This window comes from Dama dama, chromosome 22 (genome assembly GCF_033118175.1).
Source record: "Dama dama isolate Ldn47 chromosome 22, ASM3311817v1, whole genome shotgun sequence".
NCBI classification, from domain to species: domain Eukaryota; kingdom Metazoa; phylum Chordata; class Mammalia; order Artiodactyla; family Cervidae; genus Dama; species Dama dama.
In genome coordinates, this window is record NC_083702.1 from 10125279 (window position 1) to 10144604 (window position 19326).

Sequence of the window (19326 nt, forward strand, 5' to 3'; positions counted from 1 at the left end):
ATCTGGCAAAGCCTGCTCCCCCTGCCTCAGCACTTGCTGAGTGACTTGCTCTCCCCTCCCCCAGATCAGCCGCATTGAGTACATCCACTCCAAGAACTTCATCCACCGGGACGTTAAGCCCGACAATTTCCTCATGGGGCTGGGGAAGAAGGGCAACTTGGTGTATATCATTGACTTCGGCCTGGCCAAGAAGTACCGGGACGCCCGCACCCACCAGCACATCCCCTACCGGGAAAACAAGAACTTGACTGGCACTGCCCGCTACGCCTCCATCAACACCCACCTGGGCATCGGTGAGTGTGCAAGGCCTGGGAGCAGAGGGTACCTGTGGGCTGCCCGCCAGGACCTTGGCTTCCTTCTGCAGCCTGGGTTTATTCTGTGGCTGGTCACACAGGTAGGTCTTCTCCTTCGCAAGAAGCACTCTTTATCTCATGCCTCAGTCATCCCCACAGCAGCCTTGGTGGGCGAGGACGTGTCCCCATTTTTACTGGGTGGGAACTGCAGGCTCACCGTGTGACACAGGCACCTTAGGCCGTGCTGCTTAGTAAGCATTAAAGTCGGGTCTGACCCAGCCCTGGCTGATGCCACTGCTTGTGCCTTATCCGCAGGGTGGGCTGGGCAGGGAGGCCCCGGGGTGCCTACTGCATAGTGGCTAAAGGGATGAGAGCCTGAGCTGGAGAACTAGGCCTAGGTTGAGTGAGCAAAGCCCAGCCTCAGGCCCCTGCCCTGTAGGAGGGGTAATAGTGCAGCAAGCCAGCATGGGGTGGGGGTGGGGGGGGGGGCGCTCCTGCTGAGTGCACAGGTGGGGTGTTCACCTTAATCAAGGACCCCTGGAGAAAGGGGGTCCCTCAGCCAGGAGCCCGGGTGGACCCTGCCCCTCACCTTGTCCTTGACTTTGCAGAACAAAGCCGTCGAGACGACCTGGAGAGTCTGGGCTACGTTCTCATGTACTTCAACCTGGGCTCCCTGCCCTGGCAGGGCCTCAAAGCGGCCACCAAGCGCCAGAAGTATGAGCGGATCAGCGAGAAGAAGATGTCCACGCCCATCGAGGTCCTCTGCAAAGGCTACCCCTGTGAGTGGCCCTCTGGGGCAGCGTGCTTAGCCTGCGGTCCCCAAGGCCCCTTCTGAGGGGCCAGCGAGGCTGCACAGAGCCTGTTCTGGGCCACCACTGCCCAGCACCAGAGCATCCGTCACTCATAGCTCTATTGTTGTTCAGGCTCAGCTCTTGTCCCCAGCCTGCACGCCTCGCAAGGGCTGAGTGTCAGGAACAACTCCAGGGTGTCCTACATTTTAACTCACTTCCGACACTACCTCCCTGGAGGAAGCATCAGACCCTGCAGTTAAGGGCTCAATCCTATATGGCTGTTGCCACCACACTTCAGATGCCAATCACGAGTCCAGGTTGCCGCCTGTGCTCCTGATCAGTTGGCTATAAATCTGGGGTTTCCCTCTTTGGCCTCGATTAATTTGGCTCACTCAAGTCAGGGAAAGACATTTCACCAGTTTATGATAGGATGTGATAAAGGATACCGATGAGCAGCCAGTTGAAGACAGACACGTAGGATGAGGTCTGGGAGGGTCACGAATGCAGGAGCTTCTATCTTGAGTGGAGCTGGGGACGTGGTCACCAATCAGGAAGCCCTCCAGACCCTATGCTGTTGTGATGTTTATGGAGGCTTCATCCCATCAGCATGGCAACCATTAACTCCGTTCCCAGACCCCCTCCCTTTTCTAGGGAAGCGAGTAGGGGTGGGCCCTGGGAGTTCCAACCTTCTGATCATGGCTTGGTCTTTCTGCTGACCCGCTGCCATCAGGAGCCACCTGGAGTATCCTCTGTTGAGGACTGAACAGGATGCTCCTTGCGCCCTCACCACTTAGGAAATTACACGGGCCTTAGGCACCCCGGGAGAGGAACCAGTGTGTGTGTGTTCTCTTGTCTCACAAGGGCCCTCTCTCACCTCTGATGTTCAGAGGAGGAAACCCAAGTTTTCCTCCTGTGGCTTAGAATTTCCATCAGGTTCTCGACTGTTTTTGGGGTAGGCAGGACGTCGTCCTGACCCATCTGAGGTCCGGGGCAGGGGCTGGGTAGGACAGCGCCATCGGGGGGGCCCCGGGAGCGTGGGCCTCACGACGGCACCTTCTGTCCCCCCTGCCCCCGCACCAGCCGAGTTCTCCACATACCTCAACTTCTGCCGTTCACTGCGGTTTGACGACAAGCCCGACTACTCCTACCTGCGCCAGCTCTTCCGCAACCTCTTCCACCGGCAGGGCTTCTCCTACGACTACGTCTTCGACTGGAACATGCTCAAATTCGTGAGTCTCCTGAAGGCCGAGGCGGGCTTGGGGGACTGGACCGGGAAGGCCAACGTGACCCTGTGGTGGGCGGGGCTCCCGGAAGCCGGGTGCTACGAGCTGGACGGCGCACGTGACCCCCACTCCAGCCTCATCCGTGCGGACGGCCTGTGCCGCCACGATCAGCCGGGCCCAGTTGGGGCGCCGCCTCCCACTGGACCCAAGAGGGCCCGGGCCCGCCTGGGCCTCCTGTCCGTCCTGGGCGCCTGGGTGAGCGGGGCCCGGATGGCACTGGTGGGCCCCCCCACTGTCTTGATCTTGGCCTGCAGCGTCTTGCTCTTGGTGCCCTGCACGTGCCAGCTGGTGGCCTTCGCTGAGTCCCCCTTGGCCAGCCTGGACCCCTTCGTTGTGGCTTCCTTCTCCCTGGTTGTGGCACCCTGGGTCTTGCTAGGCACCTCTCTTCTCTCTCTCTCTCTTAAGAGTGGTGGGGGTGGGGTGGGGAGAAGTGTTCGTCCGCTGGGCCTGGGCCTCCGGAGTCTGTGACATCCTGTGTCTTGTTTCACGTCTCTTCTGGAGAAGGGGGCTTCCTCGAGCCAGGCTCAGCCCCGCGACAGCGAAGCTGTTGCACTGCCCAGCCCCCGCCCCTGTCCCTGTGTCGGGCCGGCGAACCCACCCATGTACTGGTAAGCGCCTCCAGGCTCTGACTTCTCCGATACTTACCGCCTGGCGGGGTGGGGGAGCCCAAGAGGCTGAGCCTCCGCTGTGCTCTCTCTGTCCCTTCCAGGTGCCCGGCGCCCCTGGGCACCCAGGGCCCTCCACATAGGCCCGTGGAGGAGGTGGAGGAGCTGCCCCCCCAAAACTACTGGCCTGTGGTCTGGATGGCAGGGCCCCAGTTCTGACATCACCAGGTGTGCCCAAGCCCATCGGGGCCAGGCGTGAGGAGACATCCCTTGACGTGGTGGGGGTACACTGGAGAGGGCCCCGCTGTGAGATTCTTGGGGACGAATCAGCTGCCTGATGAACAGAGCCTGAGGGAGATCCAATATTCCTTGCCTGGGAGGGCCTGGTGGCAGTGGACCCCAGGAACAGCCTTGGCCAGACCCTGCCGGCAGCCTCTGTATTGAACCTGAACTCATTAAACGCCCCTTCCTGGACCGCGTGTCCTCGTGACTGCCTCTTTTCTTGGCGGGCACCCTCCTGCTGGATGCTCAGGATCGAGGCCTTGTTCTCCAGGACCCTGGGATCGGCGCTTGGTCTCTGATCGGCGCTCTCTCTGACTCTCAGACAGCGGCCTAAGAAGCAAGGCAGAGGTTGGGCGGAGGATGGAAGTATCCTACGGGCTGGAGGACCCCAGGGGTGGGAGATGGGCAGTGGCACCCATCACCACAGATCTTCTGGCTGGGAGCACAGCTCTCGCCCCAGGGTGCTGTTTAGGGTGCTGTGCACACCCTCTCATCCGTGTACAGAGGCATTCGTGAGTCTGGTTCGGGACCGAGTTTAGCCCTCTCGGTACAGCTCCGAGAATGGATTTTGCAAAGTCTGGGCCTGTGCCTGCCAATGTGGTAGCCACTGGCTACGTGTGGCTGATTTTTCATTAAAGTTAATTAAAGCTGAAAACCTACTTCTTCTGTTGCGTTTGCCATATTTAAAGTTCTCAGGAGCCACAGGTGGCCAGCTAGTTGCTGCCACACCCGTCAAGGTGGATATGAACACATCCATCATTGCAGAAAGTCCAGGGGCACCTGCAGCTCCAGAAGGCTCCTCACAGAGCCTCTCATGGGACCATCCAGCCCACAAGATCTCGCCTCAAACCAGGCTAGGAGCACTCTCTCCACCCATTGCTGGCACCCCAACCCCTTCCTGGAGTTCCCGTCGAGGCAGGCCCTGTAGCCAAAAGCTGGACAGAGGTGCCAACCTTCCGCACCGATCTCTGACTTGAGGGCCATCGGACTGGATAACTGGGTACCTTTGACCCCGTCCCCGCTATGGTGAGCTTGACCGCCTCCAGCTGCCCCTGGCAGAAGTATCTGTGGACACGCCCTGGGGACCTCCCACGTTTTCACCTCGAGACCAAGCTCCTCCCACATCACCCCTCCTGCCCTGCCTGCAAGAAGCCTTCACCAGCACCTACCAGCAGACTGGATGCCATGCTGGGCACCAAGGGCTGCAGACTCTTCCATGGGAAGGATCCTGTCCTTGACTGAGAACTTCGCTCTTTGGAGGGGCCACGCCGTATCATTCAGCATCAGGGCTCCGGAGTCCCTGGATACCTGGAGCCTGGGATGCTGCACAGAGCCACTGTATTCTGAAGTCAACCAGCCAGCCAGGTGGAAACTGAACACTGCCAAGGACAGGGGTCTGCACGACATAGGGGAAGGCTCGTGTGACTTGGACGCTGACCTTTTGTGTCTTCTCGTGGGCAAATAAAAGCCGAGAGACCTCCCTGGTGTGCATTTCTTGAGGCATCACTTGGGTTGGGTGGAAACGAGCTGAGTAACTCAGCTCCTTCTGCCGCTGGGCCACTGTGAGCCCGAGCCTGCGGAGGGCGAGGGCTCCAGCCCTCTGCTCAGCCACAACCCCTGGGCTGGGCACCTCTGGGGGAGTCACTTGACTTCCCTGAGCCTCAGTATCCCCCCAACCAGAGAGTGAGTTTGGACCTGCCTTGCAGGGTGGATGCGCCCCCTCCCCGAGGGATGTTTAATGAGTGGGCATGGCAGCTCTTGTCACAGGTTTGGCCCTGCTTCTGGCTCAGTCGTTCTCTCCCCCCATCTGTTAACCGAGTGGGTGGGAGTCTGGGGTGAGGACCAGGGGTCAGGCGGTGGCGCCCTGGTGCTTCCCGGCCTGCCTGGACAGGCTTGAAGGTGGGAGGGCGGAGGACGTACATTTCTAGGATGTTCCACTGAGTCCTCTGGGAGCATGGAGAGTGAAGCAAGACTGGGACATAGCCCAGCTCTGCCCTGAGCTATGCGGCCCGAGGCCTCCCGAGGCCTCTCTGGGCCCTGGTTCTTCCTGTAGGATCCAAGGATCCTCTGATCCCCCAGGCACAAGCTCCTGGAGTTGCTTTTAAGTCCAAAGCCAGCCCCCATCTCATCTCCGAAGGACAGTCAGGGCTTCTCGGCCGGTTCTCTGGGAGAGACAGGGTTATAGGAGCCTGTGGCCCCTGAGCAGGCCGCCCCTCCCCCCCACTCAGCCTGCAGCTCTCTCCTCCACAGATGCGGCCCCCCTCATGCCAGCCCCCCGCCCTTCCCTGTGGACGACCCCAGGACCAACTAGGTAACGCGGCCGCTGCCGCCCCCATGCCGCGCTCCTCTCTCTGGGTCTTTCTCCTTTCCTCCTGCACTGGGGGTGGCAGTGGCTAGAGGGCAGAGCCCCCCAGGGGCTCACGCACCTCTTCCGCCCCGTCTACCTGCTGGGCCTCTTTCTTCCATGGGGCATCTAGCCCATGCCTTCTCCAGCTCCCATCCCAAGCAAGGCAGCATCTGTGTGGGTCCCTTGGGCCTCTTAGTTGTGAAACCATTGCCAGGTCCAGGGGAAGAACAGCCCTTTGAAAAAATCCCCCTAACTGGGCCCTGAGAGGCCTGGTTTGAGTCCTGGCCCCACCTTCAGCTCGCTTTGTAACTTTTTTCTCCGCCTCTGAGCACCTGCCCTGCTGTGTTTGGAAGTGTCAAGGAGCCAAGGGCCCTCTGTACATGGGGGCGGTGGGGGACCTAGGTCGGTTGGCCATCCTGGGGCATCAGTCCTCCTAGCTCTGACTCCAGGCCCCACGAGACCAGGACAGAGTGACCTCCCTCTGCTCCCTAGGTCGAGCTTCCTCCTGGGGAGTCTTGTGGCTTTGTTTTTTCTCTGTGCAGTGTGATCAGGGGGCATCTCTGGGTCTCTCGGGCTGCCTGCTTTGTGGGGAGGCGGTGGGACCAGAGGGTTTCTGAGACACCCCCTGCCCCTGGCCTGCCTCCCCTGCTCTGACCCCGATGGAGTACCGGATCCTGGAGCTCCCCGACCCTGCAGGGCTGACCAGGGTTTTCGTCTCATGCCTGCAGGGTGCAGCCCGAAACCCCGAGGACGTGGACCGGGAGCGGCGAGAACACGAGCGAGAGGAGAGGATGGGGCAGCTCCGGGGGTCGGCGACCCGGGCCCTGCCCCCTGGCCCGCCCACGGGGGCCACCGCCAACCGGCTCCGCAGTGCAGCCGAGCCTGTGGCTTCCACCCCTGCCTCCCGCATCCAGCAAGCTGGTGAGTGTGCACCTTGGGCAGCGGGCAGGGGGCGCAGGGCAGCCAGGGCCCTGGGTGCTGAGGGCAGCTTCCCTCTCCGCCTGCCCGTCCACACCCGCCTCGCCTTCTAGGCAATACTTCTCCCAGAGCGATCTCGCGGGTCGACAGAGAGAGGAAGGTGAGCATGAGGCTACACAGGGGCGCGCCCGCCAATGTCTCATCCTCCGACCTCACTGGGCGGCAAGAGGTCTCCCGGATTTCAGCCTCACAGGTGAGCTGCCCTTGCCCCCAGCCCCTTCTGGGCCTCACCGCTTCCCCAGCAAGGCACTGGGAGTCGGGACCCAGCCCTCTGGCAGGGGGCCCAGCCTGGGTGGGTGGCAGGGAGCTCACAGCGGAGGGGCTTGTGGTCCCTGCCATCAGCACGCCCCCGCCATCCCCACTCAGCACAGGATGGAGGGGTGGTCGGACCCCATCGGGTGGCCCCCTAGAGGCTGTGTGTGGACTAGGAAAGTGGGGAAGGAAGGATCTGGGGTCCCCCCAGGAAGGGGTCCAGCAGAGGTGGGAGGGAGAGCCACTCTGGGCCTCCAGAGGTGGTGGCGGCACCCCAGCAGGACAGATCGAGAGCTGGGGAGCCCACGGCCTTGAGCAGCTGCTGGGCCGTGTGCTTGTCTGCAAAATGCGAACATCTGGGGTGCTTGAGATCACACACCCACTCCTTCCCTTGCGCGAGGGGCTTGGCGGGGTAGAACGCTGCAGTGGGGAGAGACTTGCCCAGTTATCCTGCCAGCAGCTCAGCCCCTCCCACCCTGCTGCCTCCCTTCCTCCCAGACAAGCGTGCCATTTGACCACCTCGGAAAGTGAGGAGGAGCCCCCATCGGACCAGTATTTGCTTAGGTGAGTCGACGTCTGCTGTAGTCACAGCCCAGCCGGGTCTGGACCCCCACGGCCCCCGGAGGAACCCATGGCTGTGCTCTGAGCAGGCCCGGCACACTCCAGCTAATTTCTGCCGGAAAGCCCTCTGTTTGTATGGGGCCGGCCTTCCATCCCCACGCTGCCCTAACTGTTCTGGGAAGTTGGTAGCAGGGACAGAATGCGAGGGCCCACCCTGTGACCTTCCCCAGGGCTCTAGCCCGGGTCTTAGCCTCTGAGCTGTTACGCTTCATTCATGCAAACCACTTAGCGTAGAGCTTTGAAGTCAGGAGTTTACCTGCTCTCTGAGTAGGCCCTTGGTGACCTCCCCAGCCCGGGTGGCGGGAGGAGTGGGGGGGCGCCCTCTGGTCAGTATGAGCCTTGATGGGACCTGTGGTTGCATGAGGCTTTGAGGCGGGGTGTTACAGCTCAGCTGTCTGGGGCCCCATCTGGAAGGCGAGTGTGGCAGGGACTAATTTGGGGGAGGGTTTGTGTGTGTCGGGGAGGGGTAGTCTGAGCTCCCTGGGGAATATGCACGTGGCTGGCAGCAGCTGACGGGCTTGACCTCACATTAGCTGCGTATGACCTGCTTTGTGGACATGGATTCCACAGGTAGCTCTGGGCCAGCATTCGGGGTTCACCTTTGTCAGCCTCACACCCAGGAACCAACCCCGTTCATGGCAGGGTGGAGTGTTTGTGTAGCTGGGGGGTGGCTGTTCACCAAAAGAGAGGAGAGAAGGTGATTCTGTGTCTTTTCTGTGAAAATGGAGCACCTACTGTGACTCAGATGGTAAAGAATCCACCTGCAGTGCAGGAGACCTGGGGTTCGATCCCTGGGTTGGGTAGATCCTCTGGAGGAGGGCATGGCTACCCACCCCAGTGTCTTGCCTGGAGAATCTCCATGTACGGAGGAGCCTGGTGGGCTACAGTCCATGGGGTCGCAGACAGTCGGACACGACTGAGCGACTAAGCACAGAGCCTTGGGGCTGGGGAGGCTGGAGCAGAAGGCGGCTGGTGGATGGGTGACTGGGGCGGATGCCCACCTGATCTGTCTTCTCTCTCCCTCTTTCTAGTGTCTTCACTGTATTTTCTTTAAAAAAAAAAACAACAAAAAGATGGGGAAAAGAAACCACTCAAAAGAACAAAAAGAAAAAAACCCAGCACAAAACCAACGATGGATTCTGTTTCGAATTTTTTTTATTTTTATTTTTTTTTATTTGCCGATGGCAAGAAGATGGGATACCCTCGGCACAGAGAATCCTGTCCCTTCACGTTCCCCGCCGCCCACAACCTTCAGGCTGCCAGAGGCTCCCAGATACCAGGCTACACTCACCGGATGCCACGGCCCCACCCAGCCGCCTCGTGACTTGGCCGGGAGGGACATTTCCGCACTGGAGCTGCAGCGGGTCCTCACGGGTCCTCGGGAGGTGGCCCGAGGCGCTGGGGGAATGGATCGGCTGGTCAGAGGCAGGTCCTGCTGGGTGTTCGTGAGCCTGGGGACCTTAGGAGATCAGTGCAGGCCCCACCACCCCGAGATGAAGGTCACCAACTTTCTGTGTTGGGCGTTCGCCAGTGCCTCCGTGAGCGTAAGGGTCCCTTCTCTGCCTCCCCACAGAGACCTTGAGGAGTGGGGTGGTGAGGCGGTGGGGCTGAGAGTCCTTGTGGGCGTGTGTATGTATCTGACCTCTGTCTCCCAGGACAGCAGCTGTCCCGCCCGCCTGCCAGGCTGACTTTTCTCATGCCCCTGACAAGGACACGGGGGTGGGTGGTGACCTCCATGTTCCTCAAGAAGGGCACAGACGGTCCTTGCCACCACCGACCCCTGAGACTGTCCTCAGCCTGTGGTCCCGCTTTTCTGGTGTTGGGGCAGAATCCGTGGAGACTACTTCCAGAAAGCATCTGGCTCCTGGGTTAAGAATTAATTCCCTGGTTCTGACACTCACCTGGGTTCCCCCTTCCCAGTGTTCTGTCTCTGTCAGGAGGAGCCTGGGGTTCAGGGCTGGGCACTGGATTTATCCATCCCACCTAGTTAACCCTTTTTACTTTATTTTTGTTTTTTTTTTGTTTTTTTTTTCCGTGTGTGTATTTCCTAATTTATTTACCTCCGTTTCCCCTTTTATTCTTTCTTCTTTTTTTTAATTAAAGAGCAAAGCTTTTTATTACTTTGTAATTTAAAAAACTGAAAAAAAAAAATACCGAAGAACTTTGGGGGGAATTTTGTACTTTTTTCCTGTGTAAATATTGGACTTTTTTGAGCTTTATTGTGGTTGTTAATTTGAAGTAATAAAGTAGAAAAGGATAAAGTGACCTGGGAAGCCCTTGGTGCACCTCTTTGCTCTGGGGGCTTCTCCCCAGCAGACCTGGCAAACTGGGTGTGGCTGGGGGCACTGGAGCAGTGCTTGCTACCTCCTTGGGGCTGTTTCAACCCTTTGCTTCAAAATCAACACACAGGGACGTTCCTGGTGGTGCAGTGGTTAGAATCTGCCTTGCATGGGCTTCCGTGGTGGCTTAGTGATCAAGAGTCAGCCTGCCAATGCAGGAAGCACAGGTTTGACCCCTGGTTCTGGGAAGATCTCACATACCGGAGGAGCGACTTAAACCCGTGAGCCACAGTTGTCGGGCCTGTGCTCTAGAGCCCAGGGCTGCCACTCTTGAGGCCTGCACACCTATAGAGCCCGTGCACTACAGCAAGAGAAGCCACCGCGATGAGAACCCTGCCCACCACGACCAGGGAAAAGCCCCAGCAGCAGTGAAAACCCAGCACGGCCAATAGGTGAATAAATAAAATCCGCCTGGCAATGCAGGGGACACAGGATCAATCCCTGGTTAGGGAACTAAGATCCCGCATGCCACGGAGCCGAAAAGACTGAAACCCATGTGCTCGGGATCCTGTACGCCACAACTTGGGAGTTCGTGCACTGCGTGAAAGATCCTGCGTACTGCAACTAAGCCCCGACACAGCCTGTCAAGTCAGTTCAGTCACTCAGTCGTGTCCAACTCTGCAACCCCATGGACTGCAGCACGCCAGCCTTCCCTGTCCATCACCAACTCCTGGAGCTTGCTCGAACTCATGTCCATCGAGTCAATGATGCCATCCAACCATCTCATCCTTTATCATCCCCTTTTCCTCGTGCCTTCAGCCTTTCCCAGCATCAGGGTCTTTTCCAGAGAGTCAGTTCTTCACATCAGGTGGCCAAAAGTATTGGAGCCTCAGCTTCAGCAGCGGTCCTTCCAATGAATATTCGGGACTGATCTCCTTTAGGATGGACTGGTTGGATCTCCTTGCAGTCCAAGGGACTCTCAAGAGTCTTCTCCACCACCACAGTTCAAAAGCATCAATTCTTCGGCACTCAGCTTTCTTTATAGTCCAACTCTCACATCCATACATGACTACAGGAAAAACCATAGCTTTGACTACATGGACCTTTGTTGGCAAAGTGATGTCTCTGCTTTTCAATATGCTGTCTAGGTTGGTCATAGCTTTTCTTCCAAGGAGCAAGGGTCTTTTAATTTCATGGCTACAGTTAACCATCTGCAGTGATTTGGAGCCCCCCCAAAATAAAATCTGTCACCATTTCCATTGTTTCCCCATCTATTTACCATGAAGTGATGGGACAGGATGCCATGATGTTAGTTTTCTGAATGTTCAGTTTTAAGCCAACTTTTTCACTCCTCTCATCAAGAGGCTCTTTAGTTCCTCTTCGCTTTCTGCCATAAGGGTGGTGTCATCTGCATATCTGAGGTTATTGATATTTCTCTCAGCGATCTTGATTCCATCTTGTGCTTCATCCAGCCTGGCATTTCTCATGATGTGCTCTGCATATATGTTAAACAGGCAGGGTGACAATATACAGCCTTGATGTACTCCTTTCCCGATTTGGAGCCAGTCTGTTGTTCCATGTCGAGTTCTAACTGTTGCTTCTTGACCTGCATACAGATTTCTCAGGAGGCACGTACGGTGGTCTGGTAATCCCATCTCTTGAAGAATTTTCCACAGTTTGTTGTGATCCACACAGTCAAAGGTTTTGGCATAGTCAATAAAGCAGAAGTAGATGTTTTTCTGAAACTCTTGCTTTTTTGATGATCCAGCAGATGTTGGCAATTTGATCTCTGGTTCCTCTGAGTTTTCTAAATCCAGCTTGGACATCTGGAAGTTCTTGGTTCATGTACTGTTAAAGCCTAGCTTGAAGAATTTTGAGCATTACTTTGCTAGCTTGTGAGATGAGTGCAATTGTACAGTAGTTTGAACATTCTTTGACATTGCCTTTCTTTGGAATTGGAATGAAAACTGACCTTTTCCAACCCTGAGGCCACTACTGAGTTTTCCAAACTTGCTGGCATATTGTGTGGCATCATCCGACACAGCCAGATGAATATTAAAAAAGAAAAAAACTATACTCAAACCACCTGGTGACCTTGTTACAATGCAGCTTCTGACTCAGGAGGGCTGGAGTGGGCCTGAGGGTCCTCATCCTAACACATTTCAGGTAATGCTGGGACCTGCTGAGTAGGGAGAGTTCAAAGCACTCTTCACAGCATTATTTTATCTGCAGTTCTGAGTTATCTTACCCATTAATCCAGAGTTAAGTATTAACTTCCTTGCCTTCAGATGAAGGAACACCGTGAAGACAGTTGTGCCATAGATGACCCTGGACAGTCTCTTCAGCAAAGCTCAAGCTCCGATAAAGAAAGAGCCCTCAGCCTTAGCGGCCTTTGTCTGACCCAGCTTATCCAAGAATTGGTCTAGCAGTCCATGTTTATCCAGCACACATTACTGTCCTACTTCTCATTCATTAACCCAAGAGCCACTATTACCATGATCTCTGCCCACAGGCAAGAACTCAACTTAGGGAGGGGATGGAGGGCTCTGAGAGGCCCCTTGTAAGTCTTGGGCATTGCTCAAAATCCCCATAATTAAAGTCTCTTCCAGTGCTGGCATTCCACAGTCTGGCTCAGCCCTAGTAAAGGGTCTCCTGCTGGCCGTTCCTGTGAGACTGAGGAAAAGGTGGGTCCTTAATGCCTGTGTGTGTGTTACTCAGTCATGTATTGACTGTGTGACCCCATAGCCTGTAGCCCACCAGGCTTCTCTGCCCATGGCATTTCCCAGGCAAGAATACTGGAGTGGGTTGCCATTTCCTTCTCCAGGGGATTTTCCCAACACAGGGATGGAACCAGGTCTCCTGCATTGCAGGCAGATTCCTTACTATCTGAGACACCAGGGGAATCTTAATTCCTCAGTTTCCAGTTCAGTTGCTCAGTTTTGTTGGACTCTGTGACCCCATGGACTGCGGCACGCCAGGCTACCTTATCCATCACCAACTCCCGGAACTTGCTGAAACTCATGTCATCATCGGGTTGGTGATGCCATCCAACCATCTCATCCTCTGTCATCTCCTCCTCCTGCCTTCAATCTTTCCTAGCATCAAGGTCTTTTCTAATGAGTCAGTTCTTTGCATCAGGTGGCCAAAGTATTAGAGCTTCAGCTTCAACATCAGCCCTTTCAATGAATATTCAGGACTGATTTCTTTTAGGATTGACTGGTTTGATTTCCTTGCAGTCCAAGGAACTCTCGAGAGTCTTCTCCAACACCACAGTTCAAAAGCGTCAATTCTTCAGTGCTCAGCTTTCTTTGTGGTCCAACTCTTACATCCATGGGCTTCCCTTGTGGCTCAACTGGTAAAGAATCTGCCTGCAATGTGGGAGACCTGGGTTCCATCCCTGGGTTGGGATCCTCTGGAGAAGAGAAAGGCTACCCACTCCAGTACTCTAGTATTCTGGCCTGGAGAATTCCATGGACTGTATAGTCCAGGGGGTTGCAAAGAGTCAGACGCAACTGAGACACTTTCACTTTCTCACATCCATACATGACTACTGGAAAAACCATAGCTTTGACTATACAAACCCACCAGAAAAGGCCAGAGGGTCCTGCTTTGCAGGCAGTGAACCACATGGAGACCTGCCTTGGAGCAGGGTCACTCTCAGCCCCTCCCAGCTGGCTTCAAACAGTAGGTGTGAAGTTAGCAACTGTGGGCCCTGAGGGGAAATACAAGGAGCTAATCTTTTTTTAAAAAGATCTTTTTATTTATATATCTTTTGCAGTGAAGGTTTTACTTCCTGCTAATACAAATGTGCTTATTTGCTGTACCCTACAATATATGTAAGTTTTGGTTTCCCTGGTGGCTCAGGTGGTAAGGAATCTGCCAGCAATGTGGGAGACACGGGTTCGATCCCTGGGTTGGGAAGATCCCCTGGAGAAGGAGATGGCAACCCTCTCCTTGCCATTTTTGTTACCAGTATTCTTGCCTGGCAAATCCCATGGACAGAGGAGCCTGGTGGGCTACAGTCTGTGGGGTCTCGAAGAGTCAGACACAACCGCGAGTGCCACGTGCTCACACTAAAAGCATATGATGTCTTAGTTGTTAAGTCTGATTCTGTGACCCGGTGGACGGTAGCCCACCAGGCTCCTCTGTCCATGGGATTCTCCAGGCAAGAATACTGGAATGCGTTGCCATTTCCTTTCCCAGGGGATCTTCCCCACCCAGAGATTGAACCTGAGTCTTCTGCATTAGCAGGCAGATTCCTTACCACTGAGCCACTAGTTAGTTCAGTCGCTCAGTCGTGTCCGACTCTTTGCGACCCCATGGACTGCAGCACACCAGGCTTCCCTGTCCATCACCAACTCCCAGAGCTTACTCAAACTCATGTCCATTGCGTCAGTGATATCATCCAACCATCTCATCCTCTGCCGTCCCCTTCTCCTCCCGCCTTCAATCTTTCCCAGCATCAGGGTCTTGTCCAATGAGTCAATTCTTCACATCAGTTGGCCAAAGTATTGGAGTTTCAGCTTCAGCATCAGTCCTTCCATTGAATATTCAGGACTGATTTTGGAAGCCCAATATCTATGGGATAAAGAGTTTTTTACAGACTTTTTTTCCCCCCTTAGATTATATTCTGAGGAAATGTGGTCAGAGCACAGTGCCTGGATGTAACTTGAAATCATTCTTTTTTCTGTGTTCTGTGTGGTTATTAATTTTAATAATGAGTTAATGTCCCCCCTTTCTTTTGGTTTAATTTTTTTTTTTTTGAGATATTACATATATGAACATCAAGCTGTGTGAGTCAAGTTATGGGACTTCCCCGGCAGTCCAGTGGTTAAAACTCTGCCTTCCAATGCAGGGGGCATAGGTTCAATCCCTGATCTGGGAGCTAAGGTCCCACATGCCATATAGTGCAGCCAAAAATCAAAAATAAATAAAAGTCAAATTATAGAGAGTCATAATGCCATCCCTGCCCCCTCCACTGTGTTCCTACCCACGATCATCACTGGTGTCTGGTTTCTCTTTCCTGTGTTTCTTATTCAGGGAGCTAATGTATATGAGAGGGGGTGGTGGCTGACAGCCTCTGAGGAAGTGATATTTAAGCTGAAGCCAGGGAGTGACCAGGATGCGTCAACCAGGCAAACAGTTTATTTTTATAAAGTACGCCAAACAATTACCCGGAAATTTTGCCCAGATTGGAGGGGGCAAGCATGCCACTTAGTGAATCATTTTTGTTCATGCAACAAATATTGGGGCTTGTGGGTGCCAGTGCTGGGCTGAGGGGGAGTGGAGTCCAGGGGTGAGGGGTGGACAGCACAGTGTGAAACCCAGAGGGCTGGCTTGGTCCCTCTGTGACCTGGGGCATTGTCTGGGTCTCGGTTTCCTCTCCTGTAAAGTGGAGGTGCTATTACCTGCTTCAGAGGTTGTAAGATTAAATAAAACCACAGATGCTCATAAGGGCTGAGGAGGCTCCTGGTGCCAAGCCCTGTTCCCACCCTCTCTGCTCACAAGCATCCTAGGAGGCTGGTGTATTCTGATGCTCGTTGAATGCATGAGGACATGGAGGCACCGTGGCCCATGCTCCTAACCTTCACTCTAGCCCAGTGTTGCGTTAAGTGCTCAGTAATGGTTACTGCATATTGCAAACATGAGGTGTGACTTTGGCTTCCAAGGGCACAAGTCAGGGGAAAGACTCAAGTTAACCAATGACTTATCCCAATCCCAAATCCGGTGTGAGATGCGCAGTGTGAACCACGGACAAAGGAGGGAAGGAGTGTATCAGGAAGGTGTTCAAAGATACCTGATCTGAGCCTTGAAATGTGAGTAATTTACTGGGAGGTGGTGGCCTGGTGGGTGGGGAGGAGGGATGAGGTGGGGACAGTCATTCCCACCAGAGGAAACAGCATGTGCAAAGGCCCAGAGGTATGAACTAGCTTGAAATATACTCAGAGATCCAAGCACAAAGGGGGAGGGGAGGAGATACACAGCGGCCAAAGATGGAGGAGGCAGAGGCCAGAACCCACTGGCCTGACTTCCATCCACCAGCGTCTGCACTGTGGGGAACCACCGATTAGAGAAGAGCACACGACGGATGTGAACTTGAGGGATATGAATTTGGCAACAGTGGGCAGGGAGACTGAAGGATTGGAGAAAGGAGGCAGGGAGAGGAGTTAGGGAGCTACGGTTACAATCCAGGCCGGAGACATCCAGAAGGCAAGGATGACTGAACCGTGTTTAGAACCGGTCTGTTCTTAGCCGATCGAGAGAGAAAGGGAGGAGTCGGAGGCTCTGAGGTGACCTACGTGGGGGCCTGGGAGCATCGTAGGACCCCACTGACAGAAAGCAAGAACGCAGATAGGGCAGACCTTCGGGGCTTGGAAACCTTCGCAGCTTGGAAACCAAGGAGGCGGGGCCAGGGAGAGAGGAGCCCGGCTGGGGGCGGGGCATCAGGGAAGAGGGCGGGGTCAGCGAGCTCAAAGCAAACGGAGCAGAGGGAATGGGGCTGGCAAAACACAAGCTTCTCACCGACCATTTCCCCCAAGATCGTCTTCTTTTTCTTTTCTAAGAATTGAAGTACAATTTATGCACAGAAAAACGGACACAGCTTAAGTGTAGAGGGATCCATAGCTTTTTACCTGTTTCTATGTACCTGTGTAATCAGTACCTGAAACAGACGTACGCAATGTCAACCCGCCTGCAAGTTCCCTCATGCCCCCCCGCCCCAACCCGTGCAACCTTACCCCTCTTGCACACACTGGAACCGCTCCAGTCAAAGTCAGCAGGTGACCTTTTGTCTGAGGGGGTGTGGGGGAGAGGGGAGGGAAAAGGCAACTGGGGTTGAGACGTGGAAGGAGGTGATGTTGAGGATCCAGGAGGCCTGCTCTTGTTTGGCGGCCAAAGATCACTGGAGGAAGGGGATTGAAGACTGAATGGCAGAAGGTCTGGAGGAGGAAGGCGGGGAGGAGACCAAGGAGACACCCGGAGAAAATGGTCTGGGACAAAAGGAAGGACTTGGCTTCCTCTGAACTTGGTTCAGTCACTTCCCGCCCTAAAACACAAGCTGCTGGCGCCACGGGGCTGCTCCGAGGCAGCCTCTCTCCTTCTCCCCTTTCCCACCTACCTTCTGATGCCCCCCACACCCCCCTACACCCCCCTCTGCCGAAAGCCAGCGCCTCTCTTGGGGGAGTGGATCGGGCAGACCCCTGCCATCAGCTCCAGTAGGAGTCACTCCAGCGTGACTTTAGCCAAGGAGAGAGCCTTCCCCTCCAGTATTCTCTTTCATTCCCTTGCCTCCACCTCCCCCATCCCTGCTCTATTTCAGAAACGGAGATGGGAATAGTTACAGCTAAGAAGGCTGAGGCCCCCACGTCACATCCTCGTTCCCAAAGCCTGCAACACAGGCGCCCACAGGAACCCGTCTAATCGTTCAGAGGAGTAAACACATTCCAAGCTCCAGCCTCCAGCTGCCCAATCACTAGACATCTCTCTCGCTCAAGCCACACTTGTCTTGGGCCAGCTTTCCGGGGCGGTGTGGCTGGGTGACGGAGAAGGGGTCTGGTGAGCCGGGGGAAGTGTTGCCATGGTGACGGAGAGTCACCTTCCCCTCCTCCTCTTCCTCTGGCCTGCTCCCCCCATTCTTCCCTCCACCCTAGCCCTGAGACGCCAACAGTATCTTCCTGTCTGTCCTCCCAGCTGTTCCGTGTGAGGCTGGGTCCTGTTGCCTTTTGAGGGGCAGGAAGCTGCAGGGCTGGAAGATGGCTTCGCAGAGGCTGCACTGCCTGTGCAGGGGACGCTGATGGGATGGAAGAGCCATCCAGCCAGCAGGTGGAGTGAAGGGAGCAGAGAGCCCAGCCCTGGGGTACTGCCCCTTTAAGAAGGCCCCACTGGGGACCCCCACAACATATCTCTGCAGATGGTGACTTGGGCTCCTGCAGGCCCCTGAGAGAATGGCATCTCCTGTAATTATACCTCCCAAGGCCTTTCATCCCTGCATCTTCAAAGCACCTATGATTAAGGTGCCACCCCTCTGAAGTCATCCCCTCCAGGTTTACTGAGTCACAGCAGATCTGAGACTGGGCCATCAGGCCTATTCTGATCCCTTCCCTCTTATTATTAAAGGCTTTCCCAGGAAACCCTGGACCCACCTTCCCCAGCTCCTGCACGTCCCTGACCTGTGGCAGAACCTCCCTTTCCCAGTCGCAGTGCTCGGGATAGTTGGCAGCAACCTGGGATTTTGTAGAGAACCTGAAACAAGTTCCTGGTGATTCCAAGGAAACTGGCAGTAAATCCTTCTCTTTGTTTTCATTTGCTTGTTGGTTTTGGCTCGGTAAGCTTGAAGTGGGACTCATCTCACCTTTGTTGGAGGCCCAGGTGTGTAAGTCTGTGTGTGTGTGCTTGTGACAGACAGGCAGAAAGAGGAAGCTCCTCTGTGTCTCCAACTCAGGCTCTTTTCACAGCAACCCATAAATCCATCACCAGCCACATCTCTGATTCACACACACACACGCACGCATGCACGCACACACACACAACTTGGATGGCAGGAATGGCCTTGTTCTGCTTGCTGATGGTCACCATCCCAACAGGAAAGTCTTTGTGAAGTCAGAAGCATTTTGTCTTGCCGGCTGATTTTTCCTAGTTCCCTGTGGGACTGGTGTGGGTCCCATGTTCAATTAATAAACCCAGGACCAGTAGGGCTCCCTATGTGCTGGGCGGCTCAGGTGTGACCTTGGCCAGGTAATGATGCCTCTCTGTGCCTCAGTTTCCTCATCAGCCAAATGGCAGTCACCACCGCTGCTTGTTGAGATAATGAAGAGCTTAGTACATTGCCTGCCACATAGCAACTGCTCAGCGCGTAGTAGTCGTGATGAATATGATGGCCCTGTGTGTCGGGTTCTGAGCAAAGATGACTAAGACCCAGTCCTTGTTTGCCCTCTGTTCAGGGGAGGGCCCATTCTTCTGCATTCCAGAAAATGACTATGCATTTTATTTATTTTTACTCATATATATTTTTAGCTACACTGCACAGCTTGAAGGATCTTAGTTCCCCAGCCAGGGATTGAACCCACACCCTCTGCAGTGAAAGCCCCAGAGTCCCTAACCACTGGGCTGCCAGGGCATTCCCTGGTTTTTTATGTATTTTTTAAAAAAGCATTTATTTTTGGCTGTGCTGGGTCTTTGTTGCTGTGTGTGGGCTTCTCACTGTGGTGGCTTCTCTTGTTGGGGAGCTCGGGCTCTAGAGCACGCTGGCTTCAGTAGCTGCCATGTGCAGGCTCAGTAATTGCGGCTCAGGGGCTGTAGAGGACAGCTTCAGTAACTATGCATTTTAAACCACACACAAATAGATGTACACACATATATTTGCATAAATGATATATTTAATACTGTTCTGCACAGTATTTTCTTTTCTCTACTTAATGACATATCCAGGGGAACTGATATTTTATCAGGGACCTGAGGGAGGGGCAGAAATTAACTAGGGAAAAAAAAGGGTGTGAGAAGAAGTGTGGTCCAGGTGATGGGAACAATAACAAGGCCCTGACACCGGACACAAGGTGGTTGCTATGGACAGAATCACTGATGCCAGAGTTTGAAGCAG

The 19326-nt window shown here is 54.8% G+C and overlaps 1 protein-coding gene across 9 annotated transcripts in view; it reads left to right on the forward strand.

Annotated features, from left to right (window-relative positions):
- CSNK1E (casein kinase 1 epsilon) overlaps nucleotides 1–10988 on the forward strand; it is a 37518-nt gene extending 26530 nt beyond the window's left edge. For 4 of the 9 annotated variants that reach the window (XM_061124558.1, XM_061124556.1, XM_061124557.1 and 1 more), the window contains exons 5-7: nucleotides 65–293; nucleotides 902–1072; nucleotides 2165–2859. In XM_061124558.1, coding sequence (XP_060980541.1) covers nucleotides 65–293; nucleotides 902–1072; nucleotides 2165–2835 — 1071 coding nt within the window. In that variant the 3' untranslated portion in view covers nucleotides 2836–2859. The other 5 variants (XM_061124559.1, XM_061124560.1, XM_061124561.1 and 2 more) reach the window with 5 other exon arrangements.
- Nucleotides 10989–19326: the final 8338 nt, after the last annotated feature.